General features: G+C 36.8%; 1 protein-coding gene across 2 annotated transcripts; it reads right to left on the bottom strand.

Annotated features, from left to right (window-relative positions):
• Nucleotides 1-1,584: 1,584 nt before the first annotated feature.
• LOC132615693 (putative WEB family protein At1g65010, chloroplastic) lies at nucleotides 1,585-4,363 on the bottom strand. Of its 2 annotated transcripts, none has more exons than XM_060330304.1 (3): nucleotides 4,110-4,363; nucleotides 3,634-3,778; nucleotides 1,585-3,491 (listed from the first exon to the last, which is right to left on the bottom strand). In XM_060330304.1, exons 1-3 carry the CDS (start codon nucleotides 4,127-4,129, stop codon nucleotides 1,713-1,715), a joined length of 1,944 nt encoding a protein of 647 aa, XP_060186287.1. In that variant the 5' UTR covers nucleotides 4,130-4,363; the 3' UTR covers nucleotides 1,585-1,712. The 2 variants fall into 2 exon arrangements, with proteins under 2 accessions (XP_060186287.1, XP_060186286.1); XM_060330303.1 differs by having other exon boundaries at nucleotides 3,616-3,778; nucleotides 4,110-4,362.
• Nucleotides 4,364-21,272: the final 16,909 nt, after the last annotated feature.

Here is a 21,272-nt window from a genome sequence, read left to right as displayed (position 1 = left end):
TAACCCGATATCGAACCAACCGATATCTTATAGGTTGGCTAGCGGATTAGTGCTTTTAAAAGCCGATAACCGTTAAGCCGAACCGTTAAGCGTAATTATCCATCCGATCCGCCCGATAAGCAGCCCTACCAGTAAGCCTCCCAGTTGCGGCCTTTTGATTGAAAGAAACCATCGGTTTTGAGCACTCCATAAGCTAATCTCAAGTATAATTGCTCTATTTTTCACACTGGTTATGTTTATTAATTGCTTTGGGTGGTTTTGCTAGTTTTTAGAAATTTGAGGTATAAATCATATTTCATGTTTTTTTTTAGGAAAAGTACATTTTAATAATCAAATATTATTTGTAAAAACTATGACCAAACACAACTCCAACTCCAACTTCAAAAATTCCATAGAAAGTAAAATTGTTTTTGGTTTTCATGGCCAAACGCCATAGTTTGGTTATTGAGTTTTTCATCTTCAAAAATTGTCAGCACCGACTTCATGGAAATTTCCACCGCAAAAGGTTGCAAAGAAAAGTATTTGATCTCCAACAACTTAAACACCAACCAACAATCTGATATTAGAATTGCTTAATAGTCACAAAACTTTTTTCTTTTTGATAATTGCCTTTTAATCATTGACGTTGGTTCAAATATTTTATTTGCAACTCATGTTCGTGCTTCATTTTCATCACAAAGCATCTTAGTGACTAATAACATGAGAGCCTTGTACCCACCTTGGGCAGGCTTCATAGAAGCAGTTATGTGAATTAAAAAGGTTATATTTTTATTAAAAGATGTACTACCTCACCAAACAAGTTGACAAAACTCAAAGGGCAATGCATACCTTCTTGATGTTTCATTGTCGAAAGTATGACACCAACTTGTTAACAATCCGTATTTAAAACTATTGGCTCAACTGATTTAAATTCGTCTTGGAAAGACAACTGAGGGAGTAAAGCGCACCCTATTGAAAGATACTGCGTTCCTAACTTGAGCCCTATCGAAAGGTACTCTAGTCCCGGGTTCGAACGAGTTATATATAACTATCTCACCACATCCCTCGATGATATTACTCACTCTATCCCAAGATCTTAGAATTATGATGTTTGATTCTTAAAATTCTGAAAGTCCATAATTTTTGGAAATTAATAAAATCTAAACGAATTAACCATTTGGTATTTGAAATTCACCGTCTCGACTAATTTGAATTCGCATTAGGAAGGAACACTTGTGGAGTAATACTTTGGTTCCGGGGGCTCAACCGTATTGAAAAGGTATTATGTTCTTAGGGTTCGAACGAGACCTCCGATTAAGGATAGAAGGATCACAACCTCTCACCACGCCCTTCAATAATATTACCCGCTCTATCCAAGATCTTAAAATTCTAAGGTTTGATTCTTAAAAGTCTGAAAATCCAAAATTCTTGAAAATCAATAAATTTATTTGAATTATATCATATACCTTGTATGTTGGAACTCTGATTACATTTATTCTAGATGGATTTAGAATTTCATTCATCAAATACTAAATGATTTTGTTTTCAGAGAGAATGGAGCTAATATTATAGGATAAACAAACAAGATAACGAAAAGGAACACAGTTTCTGAGTATGCAATTTCTTATATAAATGAAAACACATTTGTATAGCAAAGTAGGATTGTTCAATAACTGTACCATTCAAGCTGTATTTATATTACAAAAGGTTCCTATTCAGGTGATGGTTCTCTCTTAAACATGGAAACTTTTCCTCATTATGAGGTCACCAACTTTTCGAAACAATGCTCTTCTTCTACTACTAGGATTCCTATCGCTATCTGAATCGTCGAAATGGTTATAATCCGGATTTGCATTCGGTTTACCTGCTTCATCTGCTAAGGCGGGTGAAGACGCATTTCTACGATGAGCTAGGGAATGTGGTGTACGAGGCTCGGACTTTGGCGTGACCGACGTTGGATCAAATATCGACCCCTTAAGTGCCTCGTCCTTTTCCAAATCCTCGACTCTTTCAAGTTTCAGCTCTCTAAGATCAACACTCAAAGTTTTCTCGACCTTGTGATCCTCTCCACGTTCCTCGACCATTTCATCAGCCACACTGACATTGTTGTGAGATGCGGGCCCATTGATCCTGAGGCGTTCGTTTTCTTTAGTGAGAAAATGCACGGCTTCTTCCTTCTCGGCTAGGCGATCTTTAAGTTGAGAATTTTCATCTCTAGCTAGGCCAGCTGCAGCTTTTGCTGCATTAGCTTCATTAATAGCCTGTTTCAATATGTCCCTCAATTTATATTTTTCCTCCTTGGCTGCTCTACTCGTATCCTCGGCAGCTTTAAGAGACTCAGCAAGCCTTTCTATCTCGCGTTGAGCAAGAGTTCTTTCTTCTTCGGCTCTTTTTATGCAAGTGATGAATCCCATCTCTTTTCCGTTCCACGCCAAGAGTGACTCCTCAGTCTCTAATCTTAATCTCTCTGTTGTATTTCTGTATAAGTCCCCTTCTTTTTTCGCCTCATCCAAGAGCTTTTGATACCTAGCCTCGGTGTTTCTAATCATCTCTTTCAATTTTCCCGCCTCCTCTTTCACCTGTTCTAACTCTGATTGAGTAGCACTAAGTTTCTCCTTGGCCTCGGAGGCTTCAGTAGCAACTTCCTTTAAAGCTAACGCTAAATCGTCCATCGCCTTTCTGCTTTTTTCTTCCGCCTCACTAGCCAACTTAAGTTCATTTTTAAGCAAGTTTATCTCGTCGTTCAAATTCTTAGCCTTAGACAGGGCAATTTTTTCTCGCTCTTGTGCATTAGCCACGTCCTCCTTTGCCAATGCAACTTCAGAGTTAAGGCTTTCAAGTTCCTTCCTCACAGAATTGGCAATCTCCCCATTGCTATAACCGTTAAAACGTCCGCTATTTCTCTTTGATGAAGCAGCCTCTATCGACCCAACTTTCTCGTGAAGTGAAGCCATCTCGACCTTGGCTTCTTCAAGTTCGATCTTAGCTCGTTCAAACTGCTTCGTCTGTGACTCAAACGAATCAAATATCTTCGATTCTGACAACTTCCTATTCTCCAATTCAACTTCCAATTCTTGAACTTTTTTCTTAAAAACAGACAATTGTTCTGTTGCTTTAACTTCAGATGCTTTCACATGATTCATCTCCTCTCTCAATCCTCCTAACATAGCGTCTTTTTCCGCTAACTTGACCTCATATTTCTTCGCCTTTTCGAGCTCCAACCTCAACGACTCGATATTCTTATCTTTAATCTTCATTTCTTCTTGTGTTTTAGACTGAAATTCCTTCAAAACCTTAAGTTCTGCAATTAGTTCCCCTGCCTTTTTAGGTGATAATCCTTCATTTAACTTCATATTAGCATCATTAACCAACTTTTTCATTTCTCTAAGTTCAAGAATGGCTCTATTTTTTTCACCTTCAACAAAATCTAATTGCTCTTTTGTCTCCCTTAACTCCTCCTCAACATGTCCCATCTGCTCTTTCATAAGCAAAACTCTGTTATTCACTTGATTCTACAAACACCAAAAATAAAAAAAATCAACTTTTTAAACAAAACCCAAAAACCAAATCACACCATAGATTAATATAAACCAATTGAAAAAAATTCCAATAAAATCACAAAAATATAATAAATACCTCAAATAAATTGTCAACCTTGGAGGGTTTTCTTTCAAGAGTAACCAAGGCGTTTGAATCAATTTGACAGCCCAAAACATCACCTCTACAAAGCCTTGATGCAGAAATTGCTCTAGAAAATCTTGAAGAATGGCTCCTTTGTGCTAAATCATTGGGCCCAGATCTACAAATCCTCCCAAAAACATCAAAAATATTCTATCTTTAATTAAATCTCATGCACTCAAACATTAAAACATCAAAAAAATTCAATCTTTAATTAAATCTCATGCAAAATCAAGAAGAAAAAAAGAAGAAGACAAATTCAAGAGAAACCCATAAATGAAAACCTTAGGTTAGAAACGTTACAAAAAAAAAAAATAATAACAGACAAATCCGAGAAAATCTCTCTACTTCAAAATGAATTATATACACATATACCACTTTAGATAATATCGACACCCAAATAAAAATAAATCATTTATAATGATAATAACAAGGAAAAATATGACAAGTACCTTGATTTTGAACGTGACATTTTTGTAGGGTACGTGTTTGAATGCCCTCTTTTTCTCTTGGAAGATTCTTGGAAAAATCAGCACAAAAAAAATGAGAAAATTCCACCTTTTTGTGTATACTAATATAAGTAATTTTTCAGTGTTTTTTTGTACTTCTGAGGAAAAAAGGTTGTTTGAAACGTGTATGGTTTATGACAATGTCCGAAGTTGGCGGGGTTTTGTTTGGTAAAAATAATGTAACGGCAAAAGGTATGAAAGAGAAATAGATTTTGTAAGAATGAGACAAAGTGAAAGTGACCCATAAAAGACTAGTAGTAGAAGAAGAATAGAAGATTTTTGCAGACATGGTAGTGGACCTGTGTAAATTGACTTAATTGCCCTTGATTAAAGTCAACTTTTTGAATTTAATTAACACAACCCCCAACCAAGTTTTGTTCTAATTGCATGAAGTTTCCAAGTGTTTAGATTTCATAAGCAAATACTGAGGTCATTATTTGCAAGTTGAAGTTTGGACAAAAAATTTTGGGTTACAAGTGGATACTATTTGAATTTCTAGTGAAATATGGAAACATTGATTTAAAAGGGTAATTCAAGTGATCTTTTTTTAAAAAAAAAAAAAAGAAAAAAAAGAAAGTTCTTCAACTTGAAAATACATAAATTTTCAACTTTAGCAAACTTGCACAAACTTTTTCAACTTCGAAACTTTCATGTTCAAAGTTTGTTTACTAATAATAATCGTATGGAGCGCTCAATCTCTGGATAAAAAAGAACGATGAATACACAGTTTATCTCTTGACCTTGTAACAAAATCCACATCTCCCCCCTCCCAGCCCCCCCACCCCTTTAGAGGGTAATTTAGTCAAATATGAAATGATTCACCATGATGCATGGAGTGAATAGTCAATATTTGACGTTAATTCAGATATTCATTAAGATCCTTTTAAAATAGAATTTTTCACGTATAGAAATTACGTATAGAGTATTATAATTTTTCTTATTTTGTATTGACGAAAAATATATGAAATGGCCGTAATCAAAGAAAAAATATTTAACTTCCCAAATGGTAAGATCTTACCTATAGCCGGTGTTTACACCAATGGCCGCATAACATGTGTTTGAATATATACAATTATCATTTAGTCATGGTTAATTAATGTATATATTCACTTCATTAAATCACTTAACCATAGTGAATTGCATTACTTTGATGTAAACAACTGGTGCGGATTAATATTACCTTTATTTGCAAGAGGAATAAAGGATTGACTAAAATATTTATGTTAATTCTTTTGAAAGATGCAAAAGCCAGGTATTCATAGGCTTTAGTTAACCCCTGAAGCCATATAATATATTCTTAAAGAGTCAAATTATGGATAACATTTTAAGATATTCTTTCATCATATTAATATGAGAAGAATTGCAACTTATTATATTTTTTGTATAATTTTTGAACATATAAATTTTAATTTAAAAATATTGAATTAATCTGACTCAATAGCTCCGAAGTTTAGTCAAATTAATTCTGAATAAGCGAAACATCAGACATCTAAATCTAGAACAAATTTCGGGAAGTTTGTATAATTAATTATAAATCGAATTTTGGAATTTTTGAGTTTATTATTATTTTATTAATAGTGGAGACACGGAGAATGCTTAGAAACTGAAAACGTCTGACTTTGTCTAGAGGCCGGCAAACATGACGTTGGAATTTGTTTCAACTAATTAATACTTCAACCCCTGGATTTAATAATGGATTAATTTCAAATTAATGAATTATAATCTCTAATAACTACTGTTAAGTATTGTAATTAATAAAATTTGTGAGCTTTGACCATACAATTGCCGTTATGTTACCTACTTCATTGGAAAATTATAAGAAAGAAAAGGTCAGAAAAAAATCAATTTGAATAAATTTATTGTGGCGTCACGTTTATTGCAGGTTCTCCTTTATGATACTGAGGAGTAAATATCTCAAAACGTCACTTAATTTTGAGTAATTATGTGCCAAAGTCACTAAACTTTGCTACATATCAGTGTTTTAAAAGGCGTTTTCGAGACGAGTCCGGGCGAGCCCTGGGGCGGGACGTACCAAAAATGCCCCGGGGCGATGGGTCGGGGCGAAAGTCTCCAAAAGCGTACGCCCGGGCGTTTGGGGCGAGTTTTTTTTGTTGGGGCGTAAGCCCAGAAAACTTCTTCAAACTAAAACGAAATTTGTTAAATAAGTCCTTAGCATAATGCCCAAATTCTCAAAAGTCAACATGTAATTACTCAAATGTTTTAAAAAAGAATTGAAACATTAAATTTAAAAGTCAAGACCTTTTTTTATTGCTAGAATGCCTAATATATATTCTTTTCCAATTATTTATCTTGTCTTCTACTATCTCAAAAAAGTAACGAGCAGTCACTTATACTTGTAAGTAGCATATAATAGATTGTTCTAATTAGTTTTTTTTGTGGGGGTGGAGCGCATATATATATATATATATATATATATATATATATATATATATATATATATATATATATATATATATATATATCACTTATTTATAGTTTTCTTTATTTTTTTACGCTATTTCACCTATTTAAAAGTATTTATTATAATTATATCATTTTATAAAATACTAAAAATTAAAACCCCATGGGGCTTACGCCCCGTGCCTCGGGGCTTACGCCTCACTGAGGCAGACGTAAAACGCCCCGCCTTACGCCCTCGCCTTTTAAAACACTGCTATATATCAATAAAATCACTCAACGTTGGCCTTTACACTCATAAAATCACTCAATTAAATGTGTCATCAAAAAAATTTGACATGGCAATATTAATAATTTTTTAATGCCATGTAGACATGGATCCCACAAATAAAATAAATTCATAATTTAATTTTGGATATACATTTCAGTTTTTTCTAAAATTTAATGTATAAAAATTAATCTACTACTTTAGACACTTTACATGAGAGCTAAGTTGTTAAATTTCAATTGACTCATTGAACACACTAATGCCAACAGATTTATTTTTAATCTTAGTTCCAACGTATATTAACCAAAAAATTGTTTTTTTTTTTTTTTTGGTTAAAAAAAAAAGTTGTTGCTTACAAAGGGAAAGGGTCCAACCGGTCTTATGTGGCCTCTTCCTTTAAGCCAGGCCAATAATAACATTCACGTGTTTCTATATATTCTTTAATTATGATTAATTAATATATATTTTTATTTTATTTATTTCTAATTATAATAAAATTTATACATATTGATTTGGTGTAAATGTCTTGTATGAGTAAGTCTTATCTATTAAATAGATATACGTAAACAAAGTGGAAAGATAAGAAAATAGAGCCGAAAAGAAAGATTGTAGAAGCTAAAAAGAAGGACAGTGCAATAAATAAATAAGAAAATAATTTTAAGAAAAAGAATAAGAGCACACATAAAGATAAGATAAAAACAACAAAGAAAATGAGTTTTAAATGAAGGATTGGTAGGTGGATGTTGAAGTATTAAAATATGATTTTTTTTAATTTGTGGGGTCCATGTCTACATGGCATAAAAAATTAATTAATATTGTCATGTCATCTTTTTTATGACATATTAGTTGAGTGATTTGCTAAATAATTTCTCAAAATTGAGTGACCTTTTAAGATATTTACTCGGTCTTAGAGTGGTATTAATACGATGATATTGACAGATATAACATGCTACTAGTAGAAACTTCAGAATTATTCTTCTATTTTTGGCTTTGTTTTCCTCTTCTGGTAATCACTATGCAGTAATAGTCATAAAACTTTTGATTACATTGAAAAGGGTCAAAAATATTCCTCTACTATATTTTAACATAGGACAAATTTAAATAATAAAATATAATAGAGGGGTATTTTTGACCTTTTTCCATTGATTATATATATTGGTTTGATTTAAATATCCTTTGTGTGTAAGCTTTTTACCTTAACCACGTGAACACATGATAAAGTTCTCATATTAGACACTTCCAATTCAATTTTTTTTTAAAGTTTTATGCGTGTGCTCTCAAGCACCATTACGTAGATAAGTTAATGACCTAAAATATGTCACCTCCTTTAATTATATGTATTAGCCTCAATAAGCGGTAAAACCTCAGGCATGTACCAAATGCGACTGATGTGTATAATTAAAGGATGTGACAGATTTTATGTGGTTAACTAGTCTACGTAATAGACACTCAAGGCAACGCGCAAAAAAATTTATCTAAAATCTAAATAAAAAATGTGTAATATGAACACTTTATCATGTGTTCAAGTGTTTAATTAAAATAAACTATAATTTGATTGTCCAAATATAATTTACTGATAAGTTTACAGGGGACGTTGATATATTCCGCCAAACAAAAAACAATTGTTAACAACTTTCTAGGACTAATGCTCTTTATTATACTATTATAGTATATAGTACTAATGTTGGAGAGGTTGCTCCTTTTTAAAATAGGAAACTAGCGCTAGTGGTTCTTTTGTACTCTTTTTGTGGCTGAAAGAGAACCGGAGAAAATCTATATATATAATAAAGTTATGCAATAAAAAAGTGATGTGACACTTTTTTATCTTTTTTTTAAAATTTTTGACATTTTCTCTTACATTTACCTTAGAATATTGCTTGAAATTAAATATAGAACCTCCGTTAATTTCTTCCCTTAAATTTCGTTCATTAATTTCAGTATTATGATCATTTACATGTATGACCGTTACGTTATCCTACAACCAAAGAGGCTTAGCCTGATGGGTCTATCCTTAATCCTAAAGATCATTTTAATTCTCTCCAAAGAATTACATTAGCTTCTATAAAGCTGCTTAGCCCTTTGTTCTTCTCATAATTTTTATCTTCTTTGTTGCTCCTTTTGTATCAGACTATCAGTACTTTTATTTCAATATTTTCATACTTTGCTTTCTTACACAATTTGTTTTAATTGGTTTTCTTTTCATATTCTCATCAACTCAAAATTTTCGTTCATTTTCTTTCTTTGGTAGTCATGTTTCATGATAAATTAAAGCATGGGTGTGCATTGATCTATTTGGTTCGGGTCAACAGGAGAAAATTGACTTGGAGAGTTGTTCAACACTGATGATGATATCAGTTTGCCACGTTGAGACAAACTTTATATAATTCTTTTTGACTTTTACGATTTTTTTTTCTTAATTGAGTGTTTGATGATGTTAAATTATTGGTCATCCCATCATTTAAGAACACCTATTACATTGAGATTCTTCCACAAAATCATTTAGTTTCATATGGATGTGTCACAGAATGATGTTCCACGAGATTGGCCTAAATGTGCAACTAAAGGTAGAAGCTACAATATATTCTTTTAAGCTTTCTCTACATTGTGTTATAAATGATATAGATGTTGCAGGAGTTTCTAAAATTAGGTTCATATTCATTGTTTCTTGTGAATATTTCAGGAAAATAATTTTTTCTGTTCTGCCTACTACAAAGGGTTAAAGAAGAACAAAAGCAACAAATTGTATCTCTTTATATTAGGACTTAGGTGATGGATAAAAGTGTTCTGAAAAGAATATGTGTAAATTTTAAATAATGGAACTGTAGAGAGACGAAGTACAATAGAAAAACCGAATTGCATTTCTCTCTCCGACTTTTCTTATGATATGAATTTATATTATGTATTTGAAAGTTTGAAAAAGAAGGTCCTCTTAATTTTTAAACAATCTCTTCTAAATTCAAGGTAGCAATTATCTTGATATGAAAAATGCTCAAGTATGATTAAAGCATGTACTTACAAATACATTAATTTCCTCGCTTTGCAGATTATTGAATACTTCTAATTAGAGACGGATTCATAATTTAAAATTTAGGAATTCAATTTTTAAGATTCATTATATCTTTTATACTTATGAGTTCATATCTACTATTTGTTGTAATTTTAATGAATTTACATGTATAAATTTGTGCCGCATTGAACGATATATCAGATTAGATCGCATCTCTGCTTCTGATAATGGTTGTCAAGATTGTGCTCCCACCGCTAGTCCAAAAGGACCAAAGGGAAAAAAGGTTGTACTTGTACCAGGTGAGTCCAATACTCTTATTTTTTGAGAGTTTTAATTTTATTTCTTCCAACCCATTTCATTTTAGGAGTTCAGGTCACGATTAACAAAAAATTTAAAAATTCATCACAGAGACAGCCAAAATAAAAAATCAAAGTGATCGACTGTATGTTACATGGCATTTCTCTTGGATTTTGAAAACATATTTTATCTTTTCATTTTGTTTACCTTATTTTTAAAATCTCAGAAGTTTCTAAAAACAAATCGTAATATAAAATAACAAATGTTACTTATGAGGAACATATTATCTTTCTTTGACCAAGAAACACATTTTTTTTTGTCTCCTTTCTTTTGACCTTTTCTTTATTTTTTTCCTAATATAGGTGCTATATTAAAAACCTCAAAAGTCACTTCTTAATTACACCTCCCTCCTTTACTCTTATTTATCCCCTATATCTTTTTTAGTTTAGGGAGCTTCAAAAGTCTATCATTAATTGTCTAAATAATTTCACTTAAATGGCTATTACCTACTAACTATATAGATTAAATCTAAACGGAAAAGGAGGTTAGAAATCTTAATATTTTATCCTCACAAATATCTCCATTCATGTATGGTGAGATTTCTCTTTACCTTTCTTTATCTCATGTGCTAACATGCTTAATTGCTTAAAAGAGACTGTTTTTATCTTATAAACAGCATATGACATTACTCAACTCTAGAAAAGAAAGTTGAATACATATACACGGAAAATCATGTTTGAAAATTTATTGCACATATGCACATTAAGAGACCAATTAGTTGTAAAAAAAAAAAAAAAAAGAATTTCTTTGCACGTTAAAACAAATTGAAAAAATTATAGTTACACCTATATAGATTACAGTACAAAACAAGTGTCTCGTCTCTGTAACACAGAAAACTTTTAGATGATGAACAATTAGAAAAAAGTATAACACGAAGTGTTAATAATAAAACACATTTAAGACAAGTCTAATCTATATGGATTTGTAGACTAAGAATAATTTTTAAAGTTTAGATAATAAAAAATTAATTGAGATTTCCTACAACCGCGCGAAGCGCAGGCAAATTCACTAGTTAACACAATAATTTTAGCACGCACATTGGTGTTTTGATGAGGTTCATAAATAGAGGTAAAAAATTATTAGGCAGTTCAAATTGACCAGTAAGAAATCTTGTTAAATATTTCTAAAAAGATAAGTAGTATTTTTTTTTGCTAGATATGTTATATATAGTCATAATAATAATAAAATAAAATAAAAGCTTTATTAGGTACTTAAACAGTTATAAAAGAACAAACACAACTTGATGTGCCTTTAATAACTCAATCCATCTACATTTTTTTTGGGCGGATTGACCTTCTTTGGGGGTGGTCTTTAATTTTTGCCCTTCAAATTGCTGGGCTTTAATTTTTGCCCTTCCCCAATTTTACTAAAATTTTAACACAACTCATCTCAACCTAAATAACTTGATCGGCCTTTATTATTTCAATCAATTTTAACCCGCTAAAATCCAGTTCAACCCGTTGATTTAACACCCCTAGCTAGATTGATGCGGGGTGAAGCAAACAGTCATGAATCTTAGCCATAAAGAAAATTTAAAAGAATATCAACTGTTTATTATATTCATCAAACTAGTCTATTTTACTCTTAAAATAGATAAAAACAAAAAGACAATTAAGGAAAGGATGCTTCCATCTATTTTAGCCATGAAAACAAGGTAATTCCGCCTATACAGATATTGCCATCTCATGGTGATGGAAAGAATGTCACTCATATTATACTAAAAAACAAAGTTACTAATAATAATTTGTAACATGAAGAAAGCAACTCGAAATTACACAAACGAATAGTACTACTAATCAATATATAATATAAAGTTAGACATAGACAAAATAATGAGACACCTCGACCAGCATTGATATTTATCTTTTTTCTTCTTATTTTGATTTTTTTTATACATAATCTACTAACTAGATGGCTTAAAAAAGCCCCACAAAATAAATGTTCGAACTATCAGTAATTACGCCAGATCTTTGAAACAAACCTAAGCCCAAATAACCGCTTTGTCTGTATGAGCCCACGTAGTAGCCCCACGTAATGTGACACGAGCAATTTGCAGGATTGCCCTTCGCTGGAGCGGTCTTTAATTTTTGCTCTTCGCTAAAAGTCTTTTGATTCTAGGTTCGAACCCCTGCTCAGTCAAAAAAAAAAAATCGAAAGGCATAAGTTGGGATTCGCAGGGCATAAGTTTTGTTTCAAACTCAGCCTTAAGGCAAAAAAAAAATTATTTTGTTAGAATTTTGCAAACCTTTGTCCATGAGCCCTGCGAACCTTTGTCCTCTCTCTTCCTTCTTAATATTGTATGCTCATCCGAAGAGTAACACTTTTGTCCATGAGCCCATCATCCGAGGCTTCTCTGACTTAGCTCGAACCATAAACGCTGAACCACGCAATTCTCCTCTCTCTAATTTGTTTCATCATCCAATTCATAATTCATTCTCTATATTTTGAACTTTTAAGTTGTAAATGGATTTTCTTTTAAGGTTTTAGAGTTCAGGCTGTTGAGTGAAGTTCTTTGAAGTTGTGAACTTCCTCTTAGCGTCTCTAATTGACCAAGCTGTACTAGATAAGCAACTAGATAAGACTTGGTTTATGGACGTGATATATCTTTTGTATAGCATTTCAAACAATTATGTAAAAGATAGCAGTGTTTACCCCGAAATTGGGAAACCAATTGAATTTGTACGCGGGTATAGGATATGTGCTTGGATCTTGATGTATATTTGATAGCGGAAAATAAGCGTGTGAGTATTTGGCAATAAAATGGCTAGTAACGGTGATTTGTTTAATTTGCTACGGACATGAACGTTTAGAAGCCATGTTGAATACTTAATGGAAGAAACACAACGTAAATGGAAACAAACGGCCTTGGCCGGATCAGATATTGAGAGAGAGATTGCATATATATTTTTCTATTACAAGTGTTCTTGGAAGATGAAGCAGCCAACCCCCTTAAAGGAAGGGGACATGCCCTATTTATAGTGGCACTCCCCTGGTTCTCATATGATGTGAACTAATAAAATAATAGCAACAAGGACAGCTCTGCACGGATTTGGTGGGATCAGACTGACGGCGCCGTCTGACACACGCATGGCGCGCGACTCGCGTGCAACGGCTACTCGGACCAACGGCCACATGGACCAACGGCTACTCGGACCAACAGCCGTACGGACCAACGACTATACGGACCAACGACCACGAATGCTCGGGTCACCGGGCTTGGTCGTTCCAATGACGAAGAAGGCAGATCAATCGGTCCCCTCGATCCACCGGTTTGCCTCGCATCCGGTTTTTACCGTATACAGATAGCCCCACACTTCCCGGATCTCCGATCTATCGGAGTAACGGGGAGTGGATAACTTTCGAAACCGGTGGCCCTGTCAGCTCGTCGTTACCTTCTTATTTCTTCGTTTTGAATGTTTGCCATTATTTTGGTCATGATCGTTGGTCCGTTTTAGGACAGGTCGACTCATAGTCGTTAATTCACCGTGCCCGTGGGACTTATCCGATGCTTCATAAGTTCAGATGTCTCCGAATTACGATAGGCATTTTCTTCAGGGTCGGTATTTTTTCAACCTTGGCAAAGTTTTTGATGTAGCAGTCCCCGTTTTGGGGGAATTTGCTGAGCTTTGGCTTGGGTCATTGTGACCTTGTCGCCTTTATCGAATTTCGGGCACAATCCTCGATATAGAGTATGTGAGTGGGGCAGTGCCGGAATACGGCGGTTACCCTCGGGGCGAAGTCCTTTAACAGAAAGACACCCAAGATTTTGTTATACCAGCTTTTGGTAACTTTGCGTTTGCAAAATGCTTGTACATATGAGAATTTCAATTCTTCCTTCCTTAGCTGTAGTAAATGAAAAATGGGACACGATTCATTATGATCGTTTGGTCCTTACATCGGAGGCTATGGCCGGTGGCCGGGCCTTAGTTTTGCCGTAGCAAATGTTGAATGGGACACGATTCATTATGATCGTTTGGTCCTTACATCGGAGGCTGTGGCCGGGCCTTGGTTTTGCCGTAGCAAATGTTGAATGGGACACGATTCATTATGATCGTTTGGTCCTTATACCAAAACCTAATGCAGAAGGTCCGGTCTTGATTTTGCCGTAGCAAATATTGGGGGGACACGATTCATTTTGATCGTTTGGTCCTTACACCGAAACCTAATGCAGAAGGTCCGGTCTTGATTTGTTGAGCTCCTCCGTTTTCCACTAACCGGGGTAAACCTCGATGTAGGTATAAGTCCCCTAGTGTTTATCCGAGCTGCAAGATCAGGCGAGCGCTATCAAGTCCCCACTCGTAGGCCGTGACCCCGAGTTCCCGGCCGTTTGTCCTTATTTTTGTTAAGTAACACGTTGTACTTGTTGCCTCATTAAAAACCTTGTCGAAAAACCCATTTTGGGACAAAACTGTACTAAGGAAAAGAGTGCAACACGCGTTTTCAAACCTAGATCCTAACTTTATCCGGTACTTGACTTCCTGCAAAAAGAAAAAGGTTAAACATGAGATGTCCATACCTTAGCAGAAATATCCCTTCAAATGAGCCACGTTCCGGTTGTTGCACAATCGCTGCCCGTCCACGGATTCCAGCTGACACGATCCTTTGCCCGTTACCTCGGTTATCTTGTACGGTCTTTCCCAGTTCGGACCCAGTTTTCCTCCGTTGGGATTCTTGGTGCTCAAGGTATCTTTTCGAAGCACCAAGTCCCCAACTTAGAAATGTCAAAAATTGGCTCCCCGATTGTAGTACCTTTCCATTCTCTGCTTCTGGGTTGCAATGCGGACCAACGCGTTTTCGCGAAGTTCATCCGTGAGATCGATTTTCACAGCCGTGGTGTTATATCCTGCATTTTCGAACGTCGAATTATTTGTAAGCTGAGGTGGGGCCCACACATCAAGATTTTTTTGGGACATGTGAAAAGTTATATGAATCGTATATGTAAAGTTAAACACAACCCGTGAAGGGCCCTGGGGCCAAATCAAAGTGGAAGCCCTCCAAACGAATATTTTTAAGAAAACGTTTTCGGATGACCTGACTTGGAGGGGCAAAAACTGCATTATAAGTTTGGAAATTGGGAAAACGCCCAGAAATAAAAGTTGTATATAATTGAAATAGCTTTCCAATGGTAGGTCGTGGGCTCCAGGCGACGTCGGTACAAGGAGATATGGACGTTTTAAGGTCGAAAGGTCAAGCTGGGCAGTGAAATGGGCCCAACCCGATTCCAATTCGGGTCAGGACATTACCCACGCTTTTAATAGAAAAAAAATCAGTTTCTCTCCCTCATTTTCAGATCAAGAAACCTGGAAAACTCTAGAGAAAAAGAGAGAGGAGAGCCTAGAGAAAAAAAAATCAGTTTTTGACCAAAATCGGAGCCCCGAATCCCGAAGCCCATGAAGAGAAAAGTGTTCTACGTCGCGTTGCCTTCGATTTGAGCTAAAAATCAACTAAAAATAAGAGGGTGGACGTGGTGGCTGTGCACTTAAGGTATGAATAAGGCTTTTTTTTTTATTATTAACAAGTTTATTTAGAGTTTTAACGGATTAGAACGAAGAAATAACGTGATAAATTCGTTTGTTGGTATGGCTAAATTGTAGAATGGGGTTTGAAGAAAATTTTGGATGAAAAAAAATGTATTTAACTTGTAGAATGTGGAGGATGTTGTTACTGATGTTGTTAGTGTTAATTTTGACCTCTTTGCGGAAATAAAATTATTAAATAGTTATATCGCGAATTGGATGGTTGGGAAAATTTGAAAAATAATGTGCGGGCTGTTTTACGGCATATGTTGGTATTGATTTGGAAGTGTGAAGTCGAAATGAGGATTATTGCATTATGTCGTAAAGTAGACTAATTGCGTATATTGCGAATTATGAAAATTGTTGATGTTGTTGTTGGTTGTGTTGAGCCGAGTTGAATCTCGGGGAGGCTATATGTATAGGGGAAATGCTGCCGAAATTTCGGTAGGCAAGTAATAAAATTTGGATTCTTAAAGGCTTGAATTTGACAATTGGTAAACATGACCATTTGTAGATTTTGGACGAAATTGGAAGTGAAGCTAAGCGAGCATAAGGCGCAATCGAGGTATGTAAAGCCTTCCCCTTTATTCTCAGGCATGTTCTGGATGTGATAGGCTCGGCCGCGAGCCTTAAGTACGACTCCGTTCCTCGGAATTCGAGACGGAAAACCGCTCCAATTCCTTCAGTACAATTGAAACCATTTTCTTACAAATTGCCTTTAAAGTGAATTTTTGTACGAAACTTCCCTAAACGGAGTCGGAGCACTTCCAAACGATTATGGATGACCTCATAAGGTCTATTATCAGTAATTTACATATGTTGCCTCGAGTTGGTCTGAGGCGGGCCCACAAGGCCCGATATCTTCTGTATAACTTTAAATACTTCCGTTTTGTCCGATTTTCTCAGAAAACATCTGGACTATTATTTTGGTTATGATATGACTATTTTTATGCAATTCATACAAAATGACTTCTGAACATCTGAGAATCTGATTCTGATAATAATCTGTCGTGCCTTCCCAAGTAGGATATAGGCGCGTACTATGCATACTATCTGGATACTCTGATTTGGCTCGCCGTTTGGCACCCTTCAGTCTGATTGAGTCTATATGTGAGTCTGTATGTATGTGTTTTCTCATTAATCTGTTCGTGGCTGTCTCAATGCATTCCTTCACTGCGTCCCGGGCCAGGTTCTGTTATCGTGCATGTTTCTCTGCATTGTTCACCGCGTCCCTCGGCGAGCGGGCCGGGATCTGTTATATCTGTATGATTATGATATTATGATCTGTGTATGGGGATGGCGGCCAGGATGGCATATGATCTGATCTGATTCTGTCTGTCCACCGCGTCCCGTACTAAGAGGGCCGGGTTCTGTTTACCGCGCCCCCAGACAGGGCCGGGATCTGTATGTATGTATGCATGTGCCATCAGCATTTATACAAGCACATGCCTCTGTATGATTCTGTATGACTCTGTATGACTCTGCATGCATAATTCTGTCCGGCATACTTCTGTCCGTCCGTTTGGATTACGATTTAGTCTGTATGTCCGTATGGATTCTGATTCTGTATGTCCGTATGGATTCTGATTCTGTATGTCCGTGTGGATTCTGATTCTGTATGCCCGTATGTTTTATGATTCTATCTGTCTGTCTGAACCATGATTCTGTCCGTCTGTCGGGATTATGATTCCGTCCGTCCGTTCGATTTATGGTTCTGTCCGCTATATACATATGCTTCCGGTTTAGATTATGATTATGTTGTTATGTTTCTGCTTTGCATACTCGGTACATCCTTCGTACTGACCCTCGGTTCTTCAGGGGCTGCGCTACATGCCCGCAGGTACAGACGCACCAGGTGATACGCCGCCAGCGTAGGGTTCTGATTCTGCTGTTCTGAAGAGCTCCTTTGATCCGGAGCGTACACTTTTGGTATATATCTTCTGTTTTCCGTATATTTTGTATGTATGGAAATTCTGGGTACGGCGGGGCCCTGTCCCGTCATATGATTCTGTATGTCTGTAGAGGCCTGTAGATATGTATGTGGGTTACGGGTTACATCTGTTCAGGTAGGTGCGTACGATTTCACGACTCTGTCTGCTATGTTAGCCTTATCGGCTTATATGTAAATTTCTATATGTTCAGGTATGTATATGTTCGCGCACGCTACATCTGTATTGGCCTTATTCTGTACACAGCTGTTTAAAAAAAAAAAACTGTACGGTACGAAATTCTGTTAAGTAGATACGTATGGGTATCCAGTTAGGATACCAGTCGCGGCCCACGGGGTTGGGTCGTGACAGAAGTGGTATCAGAGCGGTTAGTCCTCGGAATGTCTACAGGCCGTGTCTAGTAAAGTCTTGTTTATCGATGTGTTGTGCACCACATCTATAAACAGGAGGCTACAGGGCATCTAGGATGTTACCCTTCTTTGAATCTTAGATTGTGCGATAAAGCTGTATGGTTAGGATGTTTCCTATGAATTGCTGTATCTACAGCGAGGCTCCAAAAGAGCAGAAGTGTCAGTATTTGGGGAAAATGTTTCTGACCCTCTTCCTGCAGGTGATCGCAGATTGACAAAGAATGAAGAGGAGTGCTTCTGATGATGGGGATGAGGGTGCTAAGAAGGCCCCCAGGACGTCACCAGGACCGAGTAGGCAGATCCCCAGCTACTCGATTGAGACAGACCCTTCGGAGGATCCAGAGACAATTCCTCCAGAGTTTCTGATTCCCAGAGCAGAGGATCCCAGAGAAGATAGTTATGATACTGACCCCTCGGAGGACCCAGCAACGATACCTCCAGAGTTTCTTACCCCCAGGTAGGATGATAGCCCCGATGCTGAGCCATTAGAGCATTCCTTTGGGACGCCGGAGGAGGAGGTCCCCGAGGACATGCCAGCAGCTCCTGTAGTGGAGCATTATGTTAGGCAGGCTTCCCCAGAGAGTGTTACGCCCTACTCCAGTCCTTTGTCCTGGCCATCAGTGAACCAGGAATTGCCGAGCTACCTATACTCCTCCGATTCAGATGCAGGTAATAGCGGGGGCCAGGCGAATGGGGCCAGACAGATGACGATGATGAGGGACACAGTTCCCACGGCAGCTCCCCAGGTTAGACCCGAGATTGATCAGTTATGAGTACATAAGTTTCCTAGAATTTTCGATGTGTGTATGATATCCGTAAAATGTTGTTCAATGACGACGACGGAAATTTAAAAAGGATTAGAGACCTAGTGATTAAAGGCAAAGGCGACTGAGATGTCCCCACCGTCAGTGTGAATTTATAAATCTCAGCTGAAAGTAAACAGGAAAGTGCCTCCGATGCCGTTTGAGTTGGGCACGTGTGGTAAGTGTCGACGTCGTTGTAATTCTTATTTGAAGTTAGCAGCCCCGTGTGGCTATGATATGACATGATATGATGTATATATATGCGTGCATGTGTTGGCCCTGTGAGGCATGGTTGGTATTTCTGGTGTACAGGTTTCGGATAGTAAGAAATACAGAGGAAACTCTGCCCCAAATTTTTCCAGGAATATGGAGGTAAATATGTAGATTGAGTACAAAAAGGTTCCGCGATACTCGTCGGAATTTAGTTTTCTTCTGTTGGTGGTTGGAGAGCATCTTACGGTAATATTTTATCAGATTTCGCCGACTATTTGGAGACGAAATTTGTGGGATGAAGACTTAAATCTGTGGGCTGTCTGTAATCATATGTATATGTGTATGAAAGTGAATATTGAAGATTCAGAAAGGCAACAGGGTAATGGTACGACTTAGCCGGGGGTGGGACCCGCTACGAGAATTTTCCGAAAATTTGCTAAGACCCCGATCTGCCCTAAGTTACGTGACAAAGGTCGTGCGGGGCAATCGACGAAATTATATTAGCCGTAACGCGCTAAAATGCATGAAAGTTCCGAGGTTAAGCGTGCTAAGGCCAGGGCAATTCTGGGATGGGTGACCCTCCCTGGGAAGTAATGCAAAATTTTTCACTAGTATAAGTATGATAGATATAAATGGAAATTTGGGGTAACCTAAAGGGAAAGGGAATGTGTGGAGTAACTAGTGCCCTTGCAGGGGTCGCGTAGAACGAGGCAGACTAAGTGGGCGAAAAGAAAAGGTGCAATGACGCTCGGGAAATTGAGCGAATTCGGATAACAGTCAGAGACGTTCGCCAGTAAGATATTAGTAAATATATCTGTATGTGTGTATGTGTATGTGTACGATTTTCGTCTGATGCATGTATGGGTCGAGAGCCGAGTCCCGGCGGCTGATGTTGTGATAGACGGAAGGTTTTACTAAATCGAATACATGAAACGAAGCGGGGGTGAGGACACGAATGTTGTCAAAGAATAGAAAAACCCCGATTACATTATAACATAGTCTGGTGTGACGATATCTGGAAAGGAAAATGAGTATGGATAGTAGGAAAGATGAAGGATAAGAAATGTGAATAAGCAGAATGCTTCAGAAGAATCGATAAGCGACACGTAAGACGATTTGTATGACAACTTGGCGAACAAGTTTACAAATAAGAGAAATTTCCATAAATCACTGGAGCCTTAATAGGAGTGATCTGATTCTAATTCAGATTCTATCTGTTACACTTCTGCACTTCCGATTCTGATAAGGCTTTGCCTATTACACCTCTGTACTCCTGAATTCGATTATGTTCCCGTCTGATAAATCTTTGTACGTCTGATTCTGAATACGTTTCTGTTTGACACACCCCTGTACGATTGACTCTGATTACAAATCTGTCTGACACGCCTCTGTGTGTCTGATCTGGATATGAATCTGTCTGATACATCTCTGTACGTCTGATTTTGATCACGCGTCTGTCTGATACATTTCCGTATGTCTGATTCTGATTACGACTCTGTCTGATACATTTCTGTACGTCTGATTCTGATTTCGAATCTGGCTGATACCTCTTTGTACGTCTGACTCTGATCTCAGATTTGTCTGACATACTTTCGTACATCTGGCTTCGACTATGAATCTGTCCGATATGCTTTTGTGCGCCTGGCTCTAGGTATGAACCTGTTTGATGTAACGTGAAATTATGATAACGTTGTAAGGAACCGAGAAGTGTGGCAAGAGGTGAAAGATGTTGATGGCAATCGTAACGTTGAAAGGAATTTTGAAGGAAAGAAAGGAACCTCCCCGAAGTGTCACGAGACCCCCTAAGGTCAATCGAACATTCGAGGACGAATGTTCTAAAGGGGGGGGGGGGGGGAGAATGTTATATCCTGCATTTTCGAACGTCGAATTATTTGTAAGCTGAGGTGGGGCCCACACATCAAGATTTTTTTTGGGACATGTGAAAAGTTATATGAATCGTATATGTAAAGTTAAACACAACCCGTGAAGGGCCCTGGGGCCAAATCAAAGTGGAAGCCCTCCAAACGAATATTTTTAAGAAAACGTTTTCGGATGACCTGACTTGGAGGGGCAAAAACGGCATTATAAGTTTGGAAATTGGGAAAACGCCCAGAAATAAAAGTTGTAGATAATTGAAATAGCTTTCCAATGGTAGGTCGTGGGCT

The sequence above is a fragment of the Lycium barbarum genome, chromosome 10 (assembly GCF_019175385.1).
Source record: "Lycium barbarum isolate Lr01 chromosome 10, ASM1917538v2, whole genome shotgun sequence".
NCBI classification, from domain to species: domain Eukaryota; kingdom Viridiplantae; phylum Streptophyta; class Magnoliopsida; order Solanales; family Solanaceae; genus Lycium; species Lycium barbarum.
The sequence above is the reverse complement of the archived record's forward strand: the minus strand, read 5'-3'. Positions and strand labels throughout refer to the sequence as shown.